The 26242-nt window shown below is 36.6% G+C and overlaps 1 protein-coding gene across 2 annotated transcripts in view; it reads right to left on the bottom strand.

The window, feature by feature from the left end:
- Positions 1–3173: 3173 nt before the first annotated feature.
- The window catches only part of LOC128902254 (guanine nucleotide-binding protein G(q) subunit alpha-like), a 133548-nt gene continuing 110479 nt past the window's right edge, over positions 3174–26242 (bottom strand). For both annotated transcript variants that reach the window (XM_054184850.1, XM_054184851.1), the window contains exons 6-7: positions 10985–11138; positions 3174–7240 (exon numbers count right to left, since the gene is read on the bottom strand). In XM_054184850.1, coding sequence (XP_054040825.1) covers positions 7050–7240; positions 10985–11138 — 345 coding nt within the window. In that variant the 3' untranslated portion in view covers positions 3174–7049. The remainder of the gene's footprint in view (positions 7241–10984; positions 11139–26242) is intronic.

Genomic DNA, 26242 nt, shown 5'->3' with positions numbered 1-26242 from the left:
CTATAGTTTTCTTTTCTGAAATGCCTGTCCACAAGGCTAATTGGATCTGCCCCCAATTACAGGAACTTTCTGAAGCTATTCTTATTCACAATTTGTCTTTAATTCAGCCAGTATAATCAATTCTGTAATGATTACCAGAACTGAATTGGATACATCAAGCAACCTTCTCTTTATGGCAAACAGGGTAAAGGAAAGATACAGAAATGTAATAAGAAGATGGCAGGACGAACATGAAATAAGATTAAACAAAAAGTGTGGTCTTCTTCAGCTGTGTTACACGTCATCAATTGTTCCATTTTAGCAGACCAATTTACATTTAATTCACAAGGATCAGAAAGTATTCCAGAGTGTACATACATAAAGCAGTACTGTAAAAATATTTTCTTTAGATGGCCGGAAGCAATTAATCCATGTGATAAGACGACTGCGGAGAAGGAAGGAAGGAGTGCCTTGGACAAGGACACACACAGCGTTTTAAATACCTTAAGATGGAAAACTTTGGGTTTTTTTAAGATCTTACTGGAAATGAACAAGAACTATTTTTCTTTCTTTTTCCTGTGAGATGAATCAAAGCCCGATTCTTATAATTCTCCATCTGTAACACCATGACTAGGGACACAAGTCACCATGACACCATGACTTGTCGGCTTCAGCCTGACTACAGTTGGGTTTAGTCCATGTATACAAAAACTTGTTATTATTAAAGGGGAGCAGAAAAGAATTTTCCTTGTCCTATCATTTTTTTTTTCCAGGATAAAAACGCAATTGAGACCTTTCAAAGTGAAAAGAGCAGTACTTCCAAGCCAGAACAGCTAATAGCCCATGAAGTGCATAAAACAAAGGTTTTAGGTACTACACACTGTTCAGGACGAGGTTTTAAAGGGAGGGGAGCCTTACTCCCTTTTTTCCTAAGCCTTTTGGCCACACTGTTCTACCTCTTCCACTTAGTCAGCTTAGCACTTTTCTGAAGTGTTGACTAGCCAAATTGGCTGAACCCTCTGAAAATGAGCCTACTAAACAAACCAAGCAAGAAGAGCAAAAATGGTAGTTTTTTGGGGTTTTTGTTTTTTTTTTTTTTTTTTTTTTAAATCCTGTTTATTGGCTGGCCATGGGGCAGGGCTGACATAAGGGAGAGGGAAAACCCCATGCAGCCGAGAGCCAGGAACTGAGGGGGTCTTGGAGGGTAGTTCCTTTTGGTAGCAACGAGCTATGAGAGGGGGTCAGCTGCCTTGATACCAGATACTGATACCAGATGCATTCCTGAGGAGCTGTCAACTGTATTTTGTGGCAGTCTACAAATACACTGGAACTCGAGGTGTTTGGGACAGTATCCTGCAAAGCGGTTGGCAATCAGGTGATATGATCATAGTATGTGATGTTTCATCACAACTGTGCACAATTTATCACACTTACAGTTTCTACATCTATTTCACATATCTAAATATCACCAGTTACACTTTATTTTTGTTGACATTATCTTCACTGAGACATAAAGATAAAATAAAACCCTCCTCTCTGACCCCTCTCCCTTACATTCTGCAACATGAGAGAAAAATCAGGAGCCGTTCACTCAAGTCCTTGCTTAGGCAAACTGTTTGGAGTCCAAGAATCTTAAACTATTGTGATCATGTAATAAAAAGCAAACTCATTTTTGCAACTGGCCTGAAATTCTGTTTCTTCAGTAAAGAAGACTGACTGTTGATCACTGACTGTTGATCAGATATGAGCCACACTCCTGAAAAGCAACATGTAGGCATCTTTCCATTATTCCTATCATCACACAGGCGAACAAAAAGATGAAAGAAAACGGTCTGCTCTTGAGTACTGCTGCAATCAGCCAAAACACTTAAGAAATTCACCTTGCTGTCTACAATTTCTGAAAGTTTTCTATTAGTGAGATATAGACTATTATTTCTTTTCTCCCATGCTTCCAAGTTTCCATTGTACATATAGAAGACAAAGGAACCCTTTAATAATACTGTCAAATGGCTGTCTCCACTGTACCAAATCCTAAATGTTTTGAATGTTCTGGCTGTAATAAAAGATGTTCTGGAAATTTTAATATTTAGACAAAGACGACAGAGCACATATAGTTAAAAAGTAATAATGGAATAATATATCTATCCAACATGTATCATAATAAAAAGCATTTTGGGAGAACAGTTAAGCCCAAATATTATTTCAGAAAAGCTGTATTTCAAGGAATGAAGATACTGTAGTATGAAGTTATGGCCAAAAATATTGTATTTTTAACCAGCAACATTTTTGAGGGCCAGTAACTGTACAATATTTTTTTTTTTCAAAAAAACCTATTTCTGCCCCTCAAACAACACACAATACATGCATTTAAATGACACTTTAAGAACAGCAAATATGATCTTTATTTTAAATACTGCAAGTTTAAAAATGTATCTGACACCACCCCCCTCCACCACCCCCCCCCAAAAAAAAAAATAAAAATTGGTCAAATAAGGATTTCCTGCAGCATGGCAAATGAGGAATCCAGCAACAGACTTCAGCTTAGACTGTATTTTGAGAGGAAAAAACCAAACCAACAGATTTACAGTACGATTGATCTGGCTGACACTAAATTCTTCGAACCATCTTAAAAATCTCCCTCTACTCCTTTCCTCCCTGCAGCATGGCTACTGTGAAAAAGCTTGAGTGGAACTTACAGTAAAATCCCTTTAACTAGCTAAAGAGTGACCCTCAATGTATTGTTCACTACGTAGAAATGTTTCTGGTTTGACCGATAAAACTCAAAAAGGTTATGGGTAACCAAAAGCCAAAAAAGAGGAAATACCAGTAGCTCCTCTTCTCAAACTAAATGTATGGTTTTGTAAGATCTCTACTAAACTAACAAACTGGACTGGGACAGATGGATTTGGTTGTTTAATGTGTACTAAATTTTAGAATTTATGGTTTATGTCAGAAGAGGGACCATATTTACAAAAGTGTGAATTTCTAAAATACTGTAGTTAATTACCTACACCAAGACATTTTAATTTCCTAACTTACGATGGTCTCTCCAAAACATATTTACTTCACTGGTCTCATAGCCAGAGGTAGGTCATTTGTAGGCCTTGTTAATACACTATGCACACTTCATTAGTTCACTAATGTAATAGTCTGCAGGATAACCATGCACAGAGCTCCAAGAACAGCAGCACGTATAATAAATCGGCTAAATTTTATTTTTTCATGTGGGTTAACATGTCTTTGTTTTCTCCTAATACTTCATTCTTTTGTGAAGAATGTGTAACAAGGAAAGGGTCATGAGGCTGAGTAATCTGAAAGTCTTCTGCACCTTACAACCAAAGGCTGGGAGTCTAGCAATGTCTTTATATGCAGCCCTTTTCCCCCCATTTAGAGTTTTTGCAAATCATGCAGTCAATTCTGACCAATATCCAGCATAAAAAGTCTCTTTTCCACTTTCGAGCTTAAAAAAGTGATTCACAATCATGTGGCAGTATGATTAAAAATTACAGTCCGTACACCTTGACAATCAAAAGAGTTTGAATTATAAAAAGTAAACTGCCCTTATAGCTGCATCATCCTATATATGTAAGGATAGTGCCAGTTAATTTGTGAAAAAGGCAAGTTTAAGGTTTCTGTAAAACATGTATTACAGCTTTCTTATGCTAGTGAACACCTAGAATACACAGGTTCCCAAGACGTTTGCCTTCCCTCCTCCCCATTTATGACATTCAAAGAAATCACATAATTTTGGCAAAGTTAAAAGGGTTTCTGTCTTGATGGTTCTGCCTTCAGATTCATGTTAGAGGCACAAACTTCTGGATTCAAGCACTATAAGGCATAGAAGAAACCACCAATGAAAACAACAGCAACACCACCACCACCACAATGGAATATACTGCAAGTGGGAACAGCTGTGTCATTTAAAAAGGAAATGTTTTTGTAAACTGTCACACTGCGATGCTGTGTTAGGTGATTCATGTAAAGCTTGCCTTGGCATGCCGAATATTTTTTTTTTTTCCCCAGAACATGCTCAAATGATCTAAACATTGCCACAGGTTCAACTCACCTAAAATATACCAGAAGTAGCCTAGTGGCACACACTCTTTAAAACTTCTGCAATCACAATATAACTATAAAGCATGAGTAAACTTTTGTTTTGTTTTTCTACAAAACTCAGAAACACATTTCCTTCTCCCCCACCCAATATCCCATAAGAAAACAAAACAAATTAAAAAAACTAAAACAACCCAAACCTTTGTTAGACACCACTGCCTGATGTGTTTTTCTTTTTTTTTTTTCTTTTCTTTCTTTGCTACAGTTCCATTTATAGCACGAATCCAGAGTGGGCAATGTATTCCCAGGTTAAAAGAAGGGATAGTATCAACAGTGGAACTGCGAAAACAGAAGCTCTGTTGCATTTAGCAAGATCAATTTTGTTATGCTGTATGCAAGAGTCACTGCTCTGATCCCCTATTCAGAATGTCAGTGTCACTTTTTATAACCTAGATCTACCTGCTTTAGCTTTATTAAATAAAATGCTTTAACGCCTTAAAATCATTAATGATAGTGACTTTTTCGTTGTTGTTGTTATATCTAAGGTTTCTGCAGTTTCTGAAAGACTGTTTGATTGATCTGATGTTCCGTATTTTCTCATGGTATTTTTAGGGCAATAGCATATACTCATTAGTACGTACGTACAATGGTCTGAAATACCTCTAAATTTACTTTTCTAATAAAGCTGATTAGAAAAGTAAAAGTAACCTAACATGAATCTGCCAAATATAAATTAAATTTATATTTAAAAGCTTATGTTCCAATCCTAGATATAACTGCATAAGGTCTTCTAGTAAGACTGGTTTCTACACCTGTATAAAACCCCGACAAGATTTAAATGTTATTTTGAATGTGAATGGCCTCTGTCTGGGTGGCTCCAATTTAATTCTACTCAGAAATGTGCAAATGATTTTATACAGCACGATGCTAGTACCGCTCTGTACTATCATGATTTTGTTTCGTAAATAAAAAACAACAACAAATCCCTAGTCAGAAATAAACTGACAAAATTTACATTCTTCTCTCTTAAAAAAGTAAATAAAATAACATTATTTAAAATGTGAATTAGCTATAGGACATACAATACAATTACATAGATACATATCAATACAGCACATTCAATTTGCCAAAAATTAATGATTACAAAGCCAATATGGATGCTGCCATATATATATATAGATGTATGTACAATGATTATAGCATTCATAATTGCACTATACCTACAACCAGTTTTAAATTACAAGGTGTTTTAAGAGGGAGCAAAAAATAGCAACTGTTCTTATTATTGTTGTTGTGGAGTTGGGAGGGTTAAGGATGAAAAACGTCTCATTAGTATTTATTGTTAACTTTGGTAATCAACTAATAAGCCATTCTTTTTTCCACCTCCCATCTGCTGCTATGAGGCAGCAATTTCTGTGTTAAGTGCACTCTAGTGCTACTTGGCATTGCAGATAATCAATCCAATTACAGGTCAGAACTCTGAGTTTTCTATAGCTTGCTAGCAATCATGCACCTGGTCAAAAAACACCTTTCAACCTAAGCTGCAGAATAAAGGCTCATCAATGTGTGCTGCATTTTTGTTGTTAAAAAATTGCACATTTAAATTTCAAGAATGATTTTCTCACCGCTTCATTAACATCAATAAATCTTCTCTAAAGAACATTGAGAGAGGCTATTTTGCATGAAAGCCTATCAAATGTCTGTGAATCAGTTAGTTAACAAGCAACCTATCGAGAAAGGTTCCTGAACGTGATCTCTCATCAATAATTTCTTGTTATACAACTAAAGGTGCCTTGATATTATTACAGAAAACAATCTCATGCCATATCCGACATAGGAGAGATTTAAACTGTCTTTAAATTGGTAGACCACATGCATGTGCATGGTGCACCTTGTTCACTCACACTGTTGGTTTTGGCATTAGAAAATGGAACACTTTCTAAAAAAGGGAACATACGCGCTGAAACTGTGTTTGTTTACCATTTGGCAGTCGACTCAATCAGGTCAGTTCCCAACCCATCGGTTTGGCATTTCAATCAGTATCTTATGTTTCAAGAGCATTGGTTTTATAAAAAGCCAGATTTGGCAACGTTAATTTTATACAATAAAAATAATTTTTCTACTGTGGAAAAAGAACACTTAAAAAAGCTCTAACTTAAGAAAAAAAACCCACATAACTGAAAAAAACCCCACTGTTTCAGGCTGTAGCCACTGGGGGAAATGTAGTGTCTATGACATTTCTATTTGGCATTTGTGAATAAAAGAAGAGAGAAAAAAATGGCACATGGCAATTAAAAAGAGATTCTAACACATTCCATGTACATCCCAGGCTGTGTCTTAATTATCTCATTACTGTCTTCTGTGCACCTTTCTGAGCTGTGAAAATATGGTTAAATTTAATATCCTTAGACAACTGTAATTCTGTTTTGCGATCTCAATATTCTAGTCACAAAAGTGAAGACAGAATGAAGACACTTATGTCAAGAATTTAAAAATCACAGTATCAATACTTTTGATCCATCAGAGAAAGTACATACTGTAAAATTAGAATGACTGATGACTTAAATTCTGATGATAGTATTTTCCTGACCAAATCACTCAACAGGAAATATTTCACCCAGGAATGCAACTGGGAAAAGAAGGCCATTGTACCTTGAAAAAGATAAGGGTGAAGGGGAAGGAGGGAGATAGAAAGGTTCAGGGAAAGAGGAAATCAGCTTGATTTTGCTTCAATAGCAAAAAACTGCTATCTTTGTAAATGTACGACCGAGAATTTAAAACACATTGAGTCACAAGGTTTTGCCTAAAAAATGAGGAAATGTGCTGTGAATGTACTTCAGCATCTTTTGGTTTTCCTCCATATAGTTTAAATAAAATCATAATATTAACTACAAACTCTGTGGACATTCACAGAGTCCAGGCCGGCAATAAATTAGTATTATGCAAATTGTTTTCACAGATAATACAGTCCCTCTCGTATATCTTCAATCACGCAAAGATGGTTTTGGAGGGCACAGTTAGACCAGGTTGTACTCCTTCAGGTTTAACTGTAGGATCGTGTCCTTGACAGCAGCAAAGACGAAGCGGATATTCTCTGTGTCTGTAGCGCATGTGAAGTGGGAGTAGATAATTTTGTCACTGTCTGGATTCAGGTCTACGAACATCTTCAGGATGAACTCTCGTGCCGCTTGTGCATCCCGTTGTGGTCCTGATAATTAAGAAAAGAAAGTCAGTTTTCTTTGCTGATTCAATCAGAAGTTGATTCAATATTTGAACTTCTTTAACAGAAAACAGGAAAGGGTCCATCTGCGGTCCTCACATAAGAGAAGAAAGGGAACTTTTTACTAATGAATAGGCTCATATACTGTCTACTTTCTTGATGGTACGAATTATGAAAAATAAAGATGGAAGGAAATGTCAGAAGTTCATCAAGTCAGAGCTATCATGTCAAAGCTGCTCTTTTCCTGCCAACTGTCGTCTTTCTTCAGTAAGATAATGTTTAAAACAGGTGATTTATAACTGCACAGAATGAAAACTGAAAAATTAGCTACACTAATAAATCTTTAAAAATGTTAATAGAATTGGTGAGTGTTCCATTTACACCTACTATATTTAAATTATACTTAAGTCCTTTAGCACTGCAACATTTACTTGTATCATGAGGATTTTAATAGGTAGCATAATGAAATTATATCCTGAACAGGTCTGACACTGTCACCAATAGAACTTAATTTACTTCAGTGATAATGAAATACATATGCTCTCCAGCTGAAGCAGTTTCACTGCAAAAGGCTCATGTTCTAACATATCACTTATTATCTGAATTATGTATGATAATGGTCTTATCAGATCTAAATTAAGGCTGTAATCCTCAGAAGGACAGAGTCGATGTAACCAAACCACGTGTTCAGCTTTACAGAAGACAGAAGGTAAAGTAATGACTTCCAGCCTGGAATGACATTCACAGCCAAAGAGTAGTGTAGAAGCAAGAACATTAGCCACAAGATGTTGAATTCTGTTCCATTATTCCAGTGCTGTTTCTGAAGGCCATTATTCCCTTGCTTTCCTGTTTCTGGAACATGGGTTTCTACAGAACACCTGTGTTTTCGGTGCTGACTCCTCCTCCTCCTCCTATTCTCCTCATTAGTTCTGTTGGTACATGGCGATATGAATACCAGCATTCAGCTGTTAAAATGTAGCTCTGACCTTTAGTAGTTACAAAATCTGGGGTGTTTGGGTATTAGCACATGCCCACATATTTTTCAACAATTGGCTAATAAACCTTATTTTTAATACTTCAATCTTTCAATTGCTAACATTTCTAATATGGATAACTGTGCAACATTTAGGCATAGAATGCATGGAAGAGAAATCACATACTTTCTGGTGTGCTGCAAATCCATGTGGAGGGGGAGTAAGATTCTGCAATATATGGGTGTATGAACATACATGTACATATATGTACATACGTACACATATACAGATGACAAATTTCCTGAGATTTAGGGATGCAAACAGATCATAAGCTCTCTGAAGCAGGACAGAGGACTGTTGAACACTTCTACAGCTTCTAAAACATAACAGGTCACACAGACCCTACAGAAACAGCAGCAATACTAAGTCTCACACTGGCATGAATAAATTTGCAATATCTGTGAAGAAAACTCTCAGACTTTCAAAGACAATGATTTCCTCAAAACAAACCACTTAGTTTTAAACAACCTCCTAGAATTTTGTTAAAGTTTCATAGCAGCTAGACACAGCACTCTCTCCAAATCTACTGTGCTATTCAAAGCCTGTATCCAAATTTGCTTACCTAATCAGACCTCTACTGACTATCACGTAATTTAAATTTTCGTTTGACTAAAGTTCAAGCATGGAAAAGCGAGGTTATAAAGAAAGTTTATGACCTCAGAAATTTAGAATAAAATCAAATGAGTCCATTTTAAATTTAGACTGCAAAGTGCTTGCAATCTAAATAACATGGAGACTTGGAAAAGAACTGCCATATAAATCAGTAGGTTTTTTTTCCACTGCTCGCTAATCAGCAGTTTTTGAACTGTCTCTACATAATACATTCAAGATTTACACAAGAAGAACTACATCAGTATTTTTCTCTTTTTTTCCTCCCAACTATGGCCCCTTTTTGTCTTTGTCCTCTCTCCGTCTCTCAAGTCTTCATTCCAGTCTGTAAGTCAGTCTTCTAGTACTAGCCATGCAAAGATAGATAACTCATAGATAAATCACAGAATTGTCTAGGCTGGAAAGGACCTTTCAGATCATCAAGTCCAACCATCAAAATAACACTGATAAAATCACTAAACTTGTTGCCAAGCACCACACCTACCCATCTTTTAAATCCCTCTGGGGATGGCGATTCCACCACTCCCCTGGGCAGCCTGTTCCAGTGTTTCATAACCCTTTCGTGCAATTCACTGAGCGTGTCTCAGTCCACCATCCAATGCTGTTAAAATACACTGTGCAGCTGAACTGCTTAGTTTAATTTAATCAGTTCAATTTGCCATACCGGCTAGCAGTTCTCTTCCCTATCCTACTTTCTCCCTTGTGCAGGAAAGCGGATGGGAGAAGTGATCCAGCTGAAAAATACCTAATTCTGATCCCTTCCTCAGATCTTCCCACCTCCTACATCCCCAGTGTGCTGGGACAGAAGAGGAGACCACATGGTGACCTCTGCACGCCACAGACCCCACCCTGCCACCAGAAGAGATCAAATCAAAGCATAACCTTGTCTGTGGAGTAAAGTCCAGCAAGATCTGCAGAATTAAGATACAAAGACTCTTGCAAGACTTCCAGGTCTTGACTCCAACAGCCCTACCAGTCCATAACCTTTTTTTCCCCTCACTAATGGCAAATCACTGGAGAAACAGGGTTTCTTTGAGGTAAGTGGTTGAGTCTTGTCTGTTTTTTCTGGACAAGCATTTAGCGCAGGCTTTACTGCCACTTCAGTGGTGATAACAGCGCAGACTGTAGAGTCTTCTCACCTTCAGGATGTCATCTAGGGAACTTGTCATACAAAGTACTCAAAAGAATGAGCATATTTCTATTCAATTGGCAGTTCTCTTCTGCATAGCGTTATGAAACTAAACTTACAGTGACTCATAAATAATATGGTCTGAACCTGCAGGCTATTCACTGTTTCCTTCCCCTTTAACAGGAAACAAAATGTACATTTTTCCTATTATTACTTTCCATATTTGAACATGAGAGATTTAATCTTTTATTCAGCTTTCAAATTGTATTCACTCCCTGGTGGAACAAAACAGATTTTCTTTATTTAAAATAGGAGCATTTAGTTCTTTAGACCTCTTGTTATATGAGTTTGATTTTTCTCTGTTACCAAGGCCTCTACTCAGTTACCTCAAAATACTTAGTTTTTTACCTCAGGAGAACTTTCTAAAAGTACAATTTTAGTAGAAACAGCTGTACATTCCACATAATTTTTTTTTATCGACAAGCACATTAAGCTTCATGTAAATCATGTAAAATTAGAATAAATGAAAAAAAAAGGTACAGGTACAGTAAAAGGGTGGAAGGAGTGGTACTGGTTTCTGTGAGTGCCACAGAGAGCTTATGACACATCCCCTCAGATATTCAGCCTTACACAAAACCAAATCCCAAAAAAAAAAAAGGTTTATGGGAGACAACATGTAAAAGTGAGGAATGCACTTTTATTTCTTTTTAGCTTTTATACTTCAGTTTAAACCTGCACTCCAACTTACGAAAAAGGACCATGTGGTACACTGCTAATATGACAATACTCATCTAAAACGCAATCATTTCCCATGAAAGGTTCTGCCATCCTACCCACAGTTAATTACAGTATAAAATAAAATCTATCAAAGGATCTATCTGGACATTATGGACAAGGCTATTACAATTTGTCATGACTGCAGTGTAAAGAGAGTATGAGCTCTGATGTCATTATACTTACCATCATACTCTGGAAAATAATCAACTAGATGGGAGTACATAATTTTCTCCTCTAAGAGATCTTTTTTATTTAAGAACAGAATGACCGAAGAGTTCTGGAACCATGGATATGTGATAATTGTCCTAAAGAGTGCTTTGCTTTCTTCCATTCGATTCTGGAATAAAAAAGCGGAATATTAGTGGCCATGAAAATAATTTAAAAATTTTTTTAAAAATAAATTAATGCAATTTCTCTTTATATTCTAAATGTATCCATTTCATGTTTTGCACCTTCCTACCAATATATAAGGTTCACGTTATTATATTACAAATAATAAATAGCAGGAAATCAAACATGCAGGCATTTTCCTTCTGCTCATTCAACTCCTCAAGCATTAAATATTCTTTAAAACACAGAACATGAACATGAAAGCTGTGACAGGTACATTTGGAAAGCTTGAAATCACACAGTTATGACCAGCCAACAAACAGGTGGGTACTGAAATGCATATGATTCATGGTAGGTCAAATATACCACAACCAGACATACTAACTAGTTCAAGGTTTAAGAACATTATTTATTCTACAGACTTTTCCTGAAATTTTAATGCAGAATTAGATAATTCTTAGAAAGAGATCAATCAGCTTTAAAATCTGCAAGTAAACTTAGAATCTGAGAACACTTTGTCAACACCAACGCCTTATGACCTAAAATCTTAAAAATCTGTAAACTGCTAAATTTGTTTCTAACATCACTGGATTAGCCTTTGCTTTAATTGCTTAACTGCTCCTGAAAACCACTTTGATTATAGCTGAAATGTAAATGAAGCCTACAGTTCTATTTGTAACGCTTTTTTGTCATTGATTTTACACAGTTCTGAAGAACTGTTAGGCTGGCATGATGTGGTTAATAGAGTCAGAACAAACTGAGTTCAAAACAAAGGAATGAACTTACTCTGTTTATGACTATTATTTAAAGATGCAGCCCCATGAAAAAACCTGTTTCACCACCAAACAGGGCTCCAGAAAAAAACAGCAAGGACGTGAATCCTGCAGATTCTGCTGTTGCTGAGCCATACAACAATCTGTCAGATAACTCAGATAGTTTTGCAATAAATGTATCTTTACTTGCATTGTTTTGCATTTTAAAGAGACCAACATAAACATGAATAGGAACTTTAAAACAAACAAACAACAAAAAAACCACCCAAACAAACCACCAAAAATTTGATTTTGTAGAAGGTGATGGTTTGGTCTCTTATGTCACCACAGAATCTTCAAGCAATTTTTTTTTTTCCATATAAATAACACAGAATTGCAAAGACAAAATAAATAAATCAGTTCAGATAAATTCATGACCCTTCCTCCAGGAAAGCTTAAGAAAACTGTGTTTTGCAAACATTGTTATTAGACCCAGAGCTCATTTTCATTTTCTGTTTGAAAGGCGTACCAAACAAGATGAAGCAGAAGAGGCATGCAGACTAAAGCTACACTGATATTATGCCTAAAACAATTTCTGGCATCCCATCAGCTAAAACATTAACTCTCCAAGTGCTGTGTATCATAAAAATACCAGGAGACATACACAATAAAGAACAAGATATTGTGTCCTCGGTGTAAGAAGAGTGCCTTGTAGTATATATTAATTATGAATTCTGTATAATATGAATTGCATTCACAGAGCCACTTTTTTTCCTACTATAAATTTATAAATGCCACTCAAGTCCTTTTGGACTTGATTTGAGGCATCTGACTTAAACCTCTCCTTGACGAGATATCTACGAAGGATTCCACTTAACAAACACATCAGAGATAGAGCAGATTTCCAGGATTTGAAAGATAGTTCAATTAATTCAAACCCAATCTGGGATGCCAAAAAAGGATACTACTAAGAGCTGCTTCAGAAAAAATGTTATAGCAAAGGAAATAATTACAACCTTGAGAAATTTACAGAAGTGGTCAATATAGGCAGCCTAACACAAATGAAAGAAATGTTCAACTGCTTTAGAAAAATTACGTAGTTCAGGATGTCAGTAACTGAAGTCAATGAAACGCTACCAGATTATCCCACCCTCATTCACTTCACTGTATTCATTAGTATAGTCAAATTTTCATTTCATACAGAAGCCACCTGCCTCCAAAGCCATCCAGTTAACTATATTTCCAGGAAGAGCCAGACCAAATCTGAATCTATTCTGGATTCTGGGAGAATCGGCTTTAAAGAGGCAACAGTAGTAGACTGTTGCCGTTGTTAATTTTGTATTAAATCATCCAGTCCTGAACAAAATGAACTGGAAGTCAGAGAATTATGGGAAATGATAAAAAATGAAAAAAAAACCCCAAAAGATAAAAAACTGCCAGAGCCCATGGAAGTAGAATTGTTTCTTACAGTATGAGGATCTTTCCCCATGAGGATATTGGGAAGGTACGACAGTAAAGTCTTGGGCACCAAATGGCAGCTCTGAGGAACAGTAACTATCTCAGTATAGGAACTATTTCAGAATGTACATCACTACAGAACAGCCCTTACCACATCTCCAACTGCAGAACGAAGCAAACAGCAGGGAGTAAGACATCAGGAAGACTGCAGACACATTTTCTATGGAGTTGGCAAAGCATGACAAGCTGCCCAAATCATTTAAGAAAAAGATCTCTCTCCTTATGATCCATAATTGACAGGTCTATGAACTTCCATGATCCTTCCATGATACAAGGAAATGACCACACAATGCCACATTCTGCCCTTGCAACAGAAGCACGGAAAAAACTTTGGATATCACTGGTTATCTTCTCTGAATGTATGTCACATTGCAATTCTCCACAGACATATATGCCTTCACAAAAGACGTGTAGTAAGACGGTACTGCTAGAACTTTAAAAGGTCAGACCAGTCAATTCCAGGGACTCCATACAGATTTCATATAATTTGTATATTTAACAAGTGTCTAGCAAAGCCTTGTAAAGCTATTAATCAAAAAAAATCCTATTCGGTTCATTGCATGACATACATAGCATTATGTATATATTACTAAATGACTGCTACGATCAATGCTATTTCACTGGAAGCAAACCTTAATCTTAGATGCAATGATATCATGAAGGAATTGTCCATGGGCTTGCCTATTTTCTGTGCTTGTACCAGCTGGTCTAATAAAATTATTGTCTCTTTCTACAGATCTTGCTTATTTTAGCATTTGTATTGTCCACACGGATCCTCTGAACGGAAAATATCAGTTGTATCTGACAGCATCATAAATTACAGGGCTGTTATTGCAGTCATGTGTCACATTACCATCATAGTTTTGACATCTAAAGATCAAACCAAGGAAATCCAAAATCCATAATTTGATGCTAACTTGGGGCTTTGGGGTTTTTTTCAGTTCTTTTTTAACTTCATTACGCATAGACCTAGTAACAATATCATAGATGAAAACTCAAGGGGACTCAGAGGAGGGGGAAAAAACCTAGTTAATAAGACATCCTAACTTGACAGTCAGGTTGGGGTATTTTTACTATTTTTTCTGCTTCTTAGTGCCACAAACTGCACTTGTAGTATGGAGAATACTACCAAAGTGTAAGAAAACAAAGCACTTAACAAGCCCTAAAGGGAAGACAGATACTGTGTATTGACCATATCTGTATCTTCTCTTGATGTGTAGCCATAACATAATAAAACCTAAAGGGTCTATCTTTTCTGACCGCTCCCTATAACTCCCACTTTCAGGTGAGTGGTTTTTCCATAACTGAGTCCTTCCTTAGCAACTAAATAGAAATGCTTACCAGTTGCCTGAATTATGGGAAATCTCAACACTTTTCCCCCTTACATATCCTTAAGAGGAAGACAGACAGGATCTCACTGAATACGTACTAAACTCAGAACTTTTTAAAAGTGTCACAAAAGCTGGCACTGTAAACTTGAAATTAGTATGTATGCAAAAGAAGCAGCCTCTGGCTTCTCCTTTTGAAATTATCCCACACATTGAGTCAAACCATTTGTTTTTCTTAGTTTTAACAGAGGAGTCAGAAAGTTTAAAAGGCTGCAGAAGCACAACAAAAGAAGCAGAGAGATGAAATGTTACAGCTTCAACACTAATGGAAAGTGATACTTTATAAATACTTTATAAATAGTGATACACTTATAAATACTTAAAGGGTGGGTGTCAGGAGGATGGGGCCAGGCTCTTTTCAGTGGTGCCCGGGGACAGGACAAGAGGCAATGGGCACAAACTTGAACATACGAAGTTCCACCTAAACATGAGGAGGAACTTCTTTACCCTGAGGGTGGCAGAGCACTGGAGCAGGCTGCCCAGAGAGGTGGTGGAGTCTCCAACTCTGGAGACATTCAAAACCCACCTGGACGCGTTCCTGTATAACCTGCTCTAGGTGACCCTGCTCTGGCAGGGGGGTTGGACTAGATGATCTCCAGAGGTCCCTTCCAACCCTATGATTCTATGATGAACTTCTAGGAAAACACTTCAATCTGTATTTTGAATTTAAGGACTGCTTTTGTTAAACTTGTCACTAAAGAACTCAGCATAATTATAATGAAGAGCAAGTGCAGTCAACGTATGTGGGGGTAGCTGATAAATATCCAACACAAGCTCTGAAGATGAACATTAAGAGAAGAATTTCTTATTATTTCTTATATAAATTCTTATTAACATGTAAAGAAGCTGGATTCAGCAAAGTACTTTAGCACAATTCTAACTATAAATATGCATGCACTTCTGCAAAGCTACTCCTTTGCTTATCATTAGGCTTATGTCAAGATCTTGCTATCAGATGCTCTGCTAGGAAAGGAGTAGTAAAGTACCACATACGCTCTTCTAAGTAGCTCTTCCTAAGAGGCAACTTCTACATTCTCTGCACTAAGACACCGGGACGCTTATATTTGGAGAAGAATTTTGCCTTAATTTCACCGGGAATGACTCATTATAGAATTAGAAACTGTAATTTTGTTTAGTTCCAACATCAGATTTTTCATATAACAATAATACTGCTCCTACCCAATACACATTCAGGGTCTGGCTGCTGGATGTCTTCTGAGTAAGGGCTAGGTCTACCAGTGGTAAAACCACTGCAACTGGATGACAGCAGTTACTACTGTAATATAAGAGAACACAGAGAGCATGATTACGTACATACACATCAGGAGGGCTGCTGCTGCACTGCTGATACCATTAAGCACCACATAACACGAATGAGTAACAACTCTACCTTTTATTTGTTTAAATGTAAACAGCTGTAAGTGCTCACAGTGACTGTCACACATCTTCCACTGAAACACCACTGAAACAGCAGCAGAGTATCGAGTCTGAAGTGTTGGCTGGAAGGTACCTCTAGAGTACATCTAGTTTAGTCTTTCATTCAAGTAGGACTACTCACAACATGGGAACACGTCAATCACGGCTTTGTCTTGGGAAGTCTTGAAAGCCTGTACAGATGGAGATTACAATACCCCTCTGTTTTCCCTGATCCCACTGCTAAACACCCCAGGGAAAAATGTTTCCTAACATGCAGCCTGAACTTCCCAACTCACAATTTGTTATATCGTCTACCTAGAAAAGTTCAGCTCCATGGCACACTTTCAACTCTTCAAATACTTGCTGGCAAGTATTAGCGTCCTCTTCACTAGACCAAAGTCCCTCACCCTGTCTTCATACGATATTGGCTCTGGGCCCTTCATGCCTTTCCCAACAGTTTATGTGGTCATGAAATTGCATTTATAAACCCTTTGCAATTATTTCAGAGGGAAACTGAAGGGAATTGTATTAAGGATGGTGAACAGACACTGATACTTCATCACTCAGATGTGTACTCTAAATGTTTTGCAGGAATTGAAAGATGGCCTAGAGAATTTTAAGTAGGTTTTATCTGCTGGAGCAGATAAAGCAATATAGGTTCCTGGATTTACCATAACAGATTAAACGTTCTAACATGGCTTCACTATTTAATTTTAGAATGAAAGTAATTACTCCAACAATACTGCTTATTATTCCCTAAAATTTCTCTTAAGCAGGTTTTATGTTGCTAATGATAGCTCATACCATTGCATGCTCACCATATTCCTTTATTAAACATACATACAACATTACTGCCATAATATTTTTCATCAGTTTAATTCAAGAATATTTGACAAGATTAAACTGTTCAGCTACTTGCTGTTCTGAAAAACACTCGTCATTAACAGGATGCACTGTTTCTTATGTAAGAAACAGTTTCACCTTACAATATTTTTACTGGAAATAGGGATAGGATTGCAAGGAGTATAGAAAAAAGCCAACATTGGGGATCTGACCTTCTGTCAGATGCAATGCGAAGGAAGCCTTGCCAAACCAAGCAAGACAGTGAGGCTCTTTGAAAAGAGGACAGGAACAGTGGGGAGCAGGCAACATTTAAGAGTTTGTTCAAGTTTGTTCAAGGACTCGATCTGATTTTATGAGCCAGCTCTACCTCCCCAAATTGCTTGCCGAAAAATCTTATTTCAGATTCAATGGAAAAGGCTGCTGAAAGAAACTTGTGAATAACTAATGTACAGAAATGTGCAGCTGGAGCTGGCTCAAGGCTTTCCCAGTAGCTGACAGCCACCCTCAGCAGTGATGCCAACCTCCACAGCAACTCCCCTCCAACAGCAGCAACAGCTCGTCGTGGCCTCCCTGGCTTTGCAGGCAGCTGGCGCAAGGAAAATGAGCAGCGGGATCTTTGTTTTCACCACCCCCAAGATCTGCTGGCCCGGGCAATTTCCCTGCTTTGCTTATGTCTGCAGTCAGTCCCAAATTGCATAAAGACATATTGATATCCAGCCATTACTCCATTTTTCTCATTCTGATATACAGATGCCCGTGTAAAATTCCCCCATCCTGCACACAGCCTGACACAGTCACCAGTCCAATGTAAAAATACCATTATGAAACACAGAATAAAAATACAGGTGATAAACTCCACAAGTGAAGAGAAAATTTGTTAACTATAAACAGATCCTACAATCTTGGAAAAGATTATTACAATTTCTTATCAAACACCAAGAAAAAAACCCACTGTACTTATTCACAGATCATGGGACTGTCCAGTTTTATGACTAGAAACATATTTTTATGAAACATAAATAAAAATAAAATGAAATTTCATTCTGCCATGAACCTCTTACTATATAAAAGCTTTTACACTGCAAAGATTTTGTATGACGGTTAAACACAAAACATGAATATAACTAGACATACAAGCCATGATTTCTCACATTTTTATCCAAATGCAAATTCTTACTCTTTCTCATCTTTTAATAGATTAAAAAATATTATATTTCCTTCCACTTTTTTTTGAATTCTATACTTTCCGTTTTCATGTTAAAATTACTCTAGTTTGGACTTACATATTGAACGTCTTTTTGCCATTTGTTGCTCTGGAAAAATATACAATTACTCCTGCAATTACAGAAATAACTGAATTGGCAAAATTTATAAGCACTTGATTCTAAAAAGTCAAATCCTGAAAAATACCTGAAGAACGCTAAAATAGCATTTGAAAGCTGTATCAGCTGGTACCCAGTGAAGGGAATGCAGCATTTCCCAGTTAACAAACATAGTGCTTTGAACAGAAAAGACCAAGTACCGTATTAATCTGAAACAATACAGAAGCGTAGCGGAGTTTCACCCATTACTGCCTTTATGATTGTCTAGAGTGGCATCTAGTGGGCATAGTGCAACTTACATATTGAATGAAAAATGTAGTAATTAATTTTTATCTTAAAAATTGTTAGTAATTTAAATAACATCTGTTAACAAAACTAGGATTTCACTAATTTTGAGGGACTGAATTTTGTTGAAATGATGAGAGAGAAGGCAGTGAGGAGGTACACAAGGTGCATTTTTCAGTCAACAAATTGCACTGCGTATATAACTACATTTATGCTGGTAACAGATATTTATTTGAGTGAATGGGCGTTCAGAAACGCTAACTGTAGAAGAGGAGGTACTGATGCAAGAGAGCTTCAGAAAAAAAAGCAGGGGTTAATATTTCCTAAGTTGTTCAGTACCACAGTAATGGACTCTATTATTTTACCTGACAAAACCTTGTGCATGTGAATGATTTTTGTGCAAAAGCCTATGCTAATTAGGAATGTCTCCATTTTCCAAGTAAGAGTTACAGCAATTATTTAAGTAGAAGCACTGCCTGGCTGCACAGAAAAACCTACAGTGTATTCCTTGGCTAGAAATTTAACAGAGCTGCTACATGAAAGTTGGGAAATAACAGAGGTAATCAGGAAGTAGGAGGTAAACGCAGAGTTGTCCACTATGTAAAAAAGTAAATAAAGTATCAAAACTGGAAGCGCTTCAGATTTTTGCCATCAGTATGATATATAATCTTGCAGCTATACTGCTGTAACTAGCCATCTAGAAAAAACTGCAATGGTTGTACAAATATTTTGACGAATAACTCAAATGCAGTAAGAGACAACTTCAAACACAGAGCTCAGGAATAATTCCTTCATTTTCTTCACTGGTTTTGAATCTTTGTGCAAATTAGCCTGACAAAAAAAAGCTGCTGGTAAAGGACTGGGAAGACATCTCTGTAGATGAGAACTGTATTTTTAAACTCTCACCTCTCCAACAACTTAAATTTGCAACACTGCACTCGCAAGTATATGGCAATTCTATGTACCCAGTAGAGGGACAGATGAACCAAATCTGGAATCCATCGAATCAACATGTTCAACAACCATCAAAGCACACAAACACTGTCCAAAAAAAAAAGTGCTCCAAAATGTGTTTAAAAGACATGGGCCAAACATTGCTGTCAAATATTTTTTAAAATAAAATATGACTGTTAAATTAGTTTTGATGAAATAACATGAATGCCAGAATAACCATTTTTCATGAATACCTACATATTTTTGAGAAAAAAAATGGGTGAAAATATTTTAAAATTAAATTGTCATTTGGAAAAGGCCCTTTTCTGGACAGTTTTGACACTCATTTTTGAAAAAAATAAGTGGTAGTCGTCTATGCCAGCAATTGCTGCCAATAGCAACATTTACGAGCCGCGTTTCTGGCAGCCTCTGCAGGCGGCTTCACAATCGCTCAACCTCCCATTTCCATTACAAACCACCCACTTTAACAAAAGAGAGAGGTTCTGGCTCTTCCTTATGCAAATGCTTCCCGGTACTGATACTTTACATTTGAAAGGTTCTTTATCCACAAACTAAATAGAAAATACATATGCGTTATGTGTGAACAGGTATGAACAGATACAGTACATACAGCAACAATGTTTGGCACAGGTGGTTAATGTGTTATTTTCTGTAGTTTCCAAATAAACAATGAGTTCCAGAGATTTTATTTCCCATGGAAATAACATTATTAAATAATTATGAAGACCATTTGAGGATTTTAATTCTATCTGGGAGTTCATATTATCTCTGCCCTATGCTCAATTGTTCTGGATTGCTGAATGTTGATGGAAAAAACAGACAACTGAAGTATTGTATTTATTCACAATGCAGAAAAAGAGAAGTGCTCTGATCTCAACATTGTTTTCTTTCAGCCTTCATGCTAAGCCATGTAGGACTAGTCTGTGAATCAGGAACATAAAGTGCTGCAAGAGAAGTGGAAGCATGCCCAGATGTGAACAGCAAGATAGTTTAGATGAAAAAATGAAACGCGTGCTTCAGATAATTGCCTCCATAAAGAGCGAAAGTATTCTGAACTCTGTGGCCTCTTGCCATTTCTTATTTTTGTCCAACATCAAAAGAAAGTGCAAATGGAACATTGTACCAATTTGTCACCCCTTAACAGATCCCACTGAAAACAATACAGAAGTTCCATCTAGGCTTTGGGTACTCATCCATTTTCCAGATGTATTTTGTCTGGATTCAAAGCATGAGCATGTATGCCTGCATCTACACACCTGTATACACACACAAATGAGTTCACAGTAAAAATACTTACTCTGGCTTTCATGTAATTATTTTCATGTAATTTTAATACATTAGACTTTAACTGGAATATTTTTTAACAAACCAAGCAATGTTGATGCTTTCTACTTGGAACAACCTAAGAACAATAAAATTTTCCGTCAATCAACAGAACTGACATCCTTGCACAGTGCCTTTATTTACTAATTAAAGCACAGAAACATCAGAGAAAACCATCCTACAAAGTTCCTTCGGTTTCAATTTGCACTTGTATCCGAGGTACTGAAGCCCCGATTTTCTAAATATTCTGTTTTGCCTTCATCCAAGTGTTACTTTTGATAAAACTGCAAGACAGTTCTTCAACGCCAATTAAGTACTGTGAAGCTAACTACATTATTCAGATATCCGCCGTCAAAAAAGTAGGGTCCTTCAGGGTTTTAAAGAAGCTATGGCAAAACCTTATGGCATGACCACAAAGATGGTCCCCAAAAGAAACAAACAAACAAAATCTTTCACTTGTCAAACTATGATTTTTCTACTTAGAATCACAGAAGAATTTATGTTGGAAGACACCTGTGGAAGTCATCTGGTCCAACTCCTTGCCCCCAGCAGGACTACCTTTGTCATTAGATGAGGTTGCTCATGGCCATGTCCAGTTGAGCTTTGAACATCTCTCTCCAGGATGGAGACCCTAACCCTCTAAGCTACCAATTCTACATCTCTCACTCATATGTAGCTATCATCTTTCAGCCCTCATGATGTATGAATAACAAGCTAAACATAGTTTTACTGAGGGTCACTGTATTTACAGACTATTAAGTCACTAGACAGTTTTAATAATCCCCTGGTGGTAATGTTTTGGATAAAGCATTTTTAAGAACAACTTTCTTCCCAGATTATTTAACTCCATGCTACTTCCAAAGGGACTCCACCAGTCACATTTCCCATCTTCCTTCCATCTCTCCTGTTGCACTTGACTAAGTAACCCGTTGAATTCCTGCAAGGTTTGTGCAATGGCTTTCAGAAACATTGCTTGAGCCTCTTCCAGATCTACTGGTTCTGTTCACATCTCAAAATAGTTTCCTACTGCTTGTGCCATGCAAACATCTTCTACTGGTAAACGAAACTGCTATTTTGCATTTCAGAAACCTAGAAGACTTGATGGGGGATCACAGCTGCACTTCGGTCCTAAGTAACAGCCACGGATTTAAAAAGTTCATAAACTCAAAGCGCTGAACGCTGAATGAGAGAGCATCAAGTTATAGCAGCAGAATTCTCAACACTACAAGCAGCAGTCTTCACACAACTCTGGTTGCTACACCACTGTACATGACACAGCAGCAATGGAGCAGGTTTAGGCAAATTTCTGGGGAACTCTCTCTGTTCAGAATGAGGAGAATGGTAACACATGCAAAAGTATTTATTCAAATGTTTCAAAAATGACTGATCAAGGCTGGCACAAAAAAGATTCAATCTGGTTACCATATCAGCTTAGATGATGCAGGTCCTTAGAGCCGACAAACCATTTGGTCCCATTTGTAAGGAAGTAAAAGCCAGTGGACACAAGGCAAAAGCAAGAAGCCAGGAAAATTATCTTTATAGAATCATTTCTGTGGATGTCCATGAGCAATATGGTATTTGTCAAGATCACAGATCCTAGACAACAGTTTAACATGTGTGAAAAGAGAACACACGGGAAGTAATGGCATGCATCTACAATTTCTGAAGCCAAGGAATCAATTTTGCTATTATTTTAAAACCTCAGAATTCTTAAGCTGTTCCAGCCTGCCTCATATATTAGAAACATTTTCAGCAAGGACTATAATCTGGGATCAAATCTGTAAGTACGTGAATTATAAGAAGGTGGTACTTTCTATAAAACTTTTAATGCAAATCGGATGACAACTCTGATGATTAAAGGGAAGGGAAGGAAATACTGGTTTAACAGAAATTCAGTTACACATTATGTTAAAACTAATAATTTTGGCTGCAGCTACATCAAGTAATTTATTAAGACACAGTACAAGCTTTGAAAAAAAAAAATCCACCTCTAAAAAAACCAAACAAAAGCTTAAAAAAAAGCTTTAAAACAACAGCTTTTTTTAAAAAAAAAAAGAAGTACTATGCTTGACAAGAATCTCCTCCTTTTCTGATTAAAAAGAACCAACAATGGGTCTTAATAAACCTCTTAAAAGGGTTGCAAATAACCTGTCTATATAAGATATATAAATTAATTTGACCTTAACAGTAAAACTGGTTCTATTTGCTTTGTCATTCAAGGTCAGTGAAAACCCAGCACATAAGCTACTTATGAAATAAAAGCTTTTAAAGTTACATTAATGTTACTATTTTAACAAAGGAAGAGACATTTCAGTGATTCTTTTATACGTGGTTTCATTTATCAATGAAAAGAAATTGCTTAGCAAGTAAAATAATGAAAAAACTATTGGTTTCCTAAGGCATAGAGATGCATATATAAGATTTTTGTACATAATAGGATACATAATATCTATTTATAACGCTGGGCATTAGTGAAATCCCCTACTCAAAAATCAAAGTGGAAGGAATATTACTTGTAAATACTAGCAACACTTATCTCCAATCGTGTTAAAACTTCACATTTTACAATTGTATTTGTTTTTTTTTTTTTAAAAACCAAAATACATCAGCTCTGACCAAAATAATCTACTCTGGGATTTTCCCCCAAATTAATTTTGTGCAATGGATATTCAGAATACTCATACTGATTTACTTCTAAAAATTATCTTTTATCAATTAATACTTTATGCTGCCCAATTCCTCTGTAGGTTTGCAGCCTTCGATGATACCTCAGGAAAGGCACTATTTGCTTTTTCATAGTTTAAAAAATGTCAAAATTTCACTTAGCTTATTAATCCATTATCTTAGCTGAACTGAGGAAATTGTACCCTGTCTTTTCTGATTTTCCTCTGGGAACAGAGAAAAAGTAAGACCTCTACTGATAAAAAGCCCACATTTTCATAAGAACATAGACGTAATACAGGCTATATGAAATCATATACGCCTTAAAACTTTCAGTGTGCTAATGCGGAAGAAAAGTAGGTACAAGCATCAATAAATATCGTCCTTTATTTTGCCATTTCCAAGTACTTAACAAGCTCTGCAATGATAATGAAAACCTCTTTTTTATGAAACTAGATTTTACAGGTATACTGTGATGTCTCTAGTCCTTCTACAACTGCAAGTGATTACTGGCTCTCTTACAAAGCTGGAATTTGTTTTTGCATTTACTATACTAAGACCATGAGATTTTCATTGTTTAGAAGAGCTACCTGTGATATTTAAATGCAGCATATCCTGGAATATGGATTAATACACTTCACCTAGAAAAAATCCTTTATTTAAGAAAACAAGTTGATTTTTAAATTATAAAAGTTCTAAACTTAGCTTTATGATAAAGCTGCAAATTTCTCCAGATCTGCTGGCATAATTCAGAGCAAAAGCCTGACCTAGAGGACATAATACATCATAAATTAATTTACCAGAGAGATGATTCCTTCATTTTTTATCTCACCTCTAATTCTGTCAGACTTTTCTGAAGAAGTTATAAGGTCAAACATCTGATAATTTAACTTATAACATGTTCTCCTTCGTCACATCATATCAGACTGAGGGACGATTTACTTAATTTACAGTACTATTAATGTCATTAGTATATGTCCTCTGGATCAAATTTTGCCCTCATTTCCACCAATGAATCTAGATAGACTTGCTGTTTTATTAAGGGCAGAATTTGGAACAGTTAGCTATCTCTCCTTTTACATGTATTTAGGAAGAGAAAGGCATTTCAAAAATACATCATCTGAAATTTTTGAAAGGTATCTTTGAATATACTGTCCTTACCAATTCTTCTTGCTTTGTATTTATGCGCCAAACTCAGATGCTTAGTTATGTGGAATCTAGACACATACTGTGTCTAGAGGAGAGCTGACGTTGTTCCTGAGTATTGCCTGTTAGAAGGATCCTAGTTAAAATACAGTTGGGCAGCCATGTACGGTTTTTTTCATGATTGAAACCCCCAACTCTAGAGCTGCAGATCTTTGCCATGAAAGTGCAATATCACAGATGTATCATTTAAGAGTCACTGTACACGGGACTCTGAATAACACGCAGTCTGAACACTTCTTTTCTATGTATGGTGTCCCGTTACAGAGTAGTTATAATACATTCCTCAGAACTTTTAATACTTAACTCCTCCAAGGGCACGAAGACAGAAACAGTTCCCAGGTCAATCCCACATATATCCAGTGGGTAAAAGCCCTTGAGAAACACTAGCAAAGCTTCTCAACTCAATATAGCCTCATCTGGTTTATAATCCAAATGTTTTTTTCCTGAATAAGCTAAACAAGGGAAGAAACGGATTTACATGAAATACAAATCAAGAGCCTTAAGGGCTCTAAACCAGTTTCATAATGATGGTCATACAAACACACATGCACCGAGTGGCAAATAAGAATTCTTACAGATTTATGTTTACTCCTGAAAATGAGATAAATGAAAAAATGTATTAACTAAAAAAAATGCCACAGATGATTAAAAAGTATAGGGTTTTTTTTATAAAAACATACTATGAGGAAAAAGACTTCAGGCAATAACATGCAGTGGACTAATTAGAAAAAAGAAAGTAGGCCATCTAACAAAAATCATACTGTTTAATCAGGCCATGAAAGCAATGCAAAGGGAGTAGCAGAACACTGCAAGTTGTCGAGTCAGATCTTTTCGTTTCAGTAAGAGGCACACAGATCAAAGAAGGATTAGATTCTATCATAGTATCACACTGATGGCATACATATGAAGAAAGTAGGGCATTTACACACGCTCTCTCACTTTGGTGCTAAAATTTTAATACTGTTTCATAATTTAAAGGTAAGTGCAAAAAGTATCTCTTAACTGATTACCAAGGCCTCCAAATTAAATTACTGTCTTCCCTACTGAGCTTGTCACACCTCAGTGAAGAACAAAAATATTTCTGGGGGGTAAATTTCTTAATTCAAGGTGTTAACTAACACATTTAAAACCTTTGCCCATACTTCTGCCACACCCATATTCAGGCAAACCATGCTGTGTTTTATGCAGAATAAATAAACCCATTCTTCTCTCGTGTTATTGGACTGTAATGCTTAGAGATACAGGGGACGGAAAATTAAGGGAAAAAAACAGTGCTCTGGCATACCAACAAAATCTAGACAGACAGGCTACAGTTTGCTGAAAGCCAAAACTAAGCTGCCCAGATGAACGAATGCTTAGCTCTAAGATAGTTTGGATCCATCCCAGTGCTACAGTAACAGAGGCGTAAGGCTGCTGGAAAGTGCTACTAGGGTACGTATGTAT

The sequence above is a fragment of the Rissa tridactyla genome, chromosome Z (genome assembly GCF_028500815.1).
Source record: "Rissa tridactyla isolate bRisTri1 chromosome Z, bRisTri1.patW.cur.20221130, whole genome shotgun sequence".
Taxonomy (NCBI): Eukaryota; Metazoa; Chordata; class Aves; order Charadriiformes; family Laridae; genus Rissa; species Rissa tridactyla.
The sequence above is the reverse complement of the archived record's forward strand: the minus strand, read 5'-3'. Positions and strand labels throughout refer to the sequence as shown.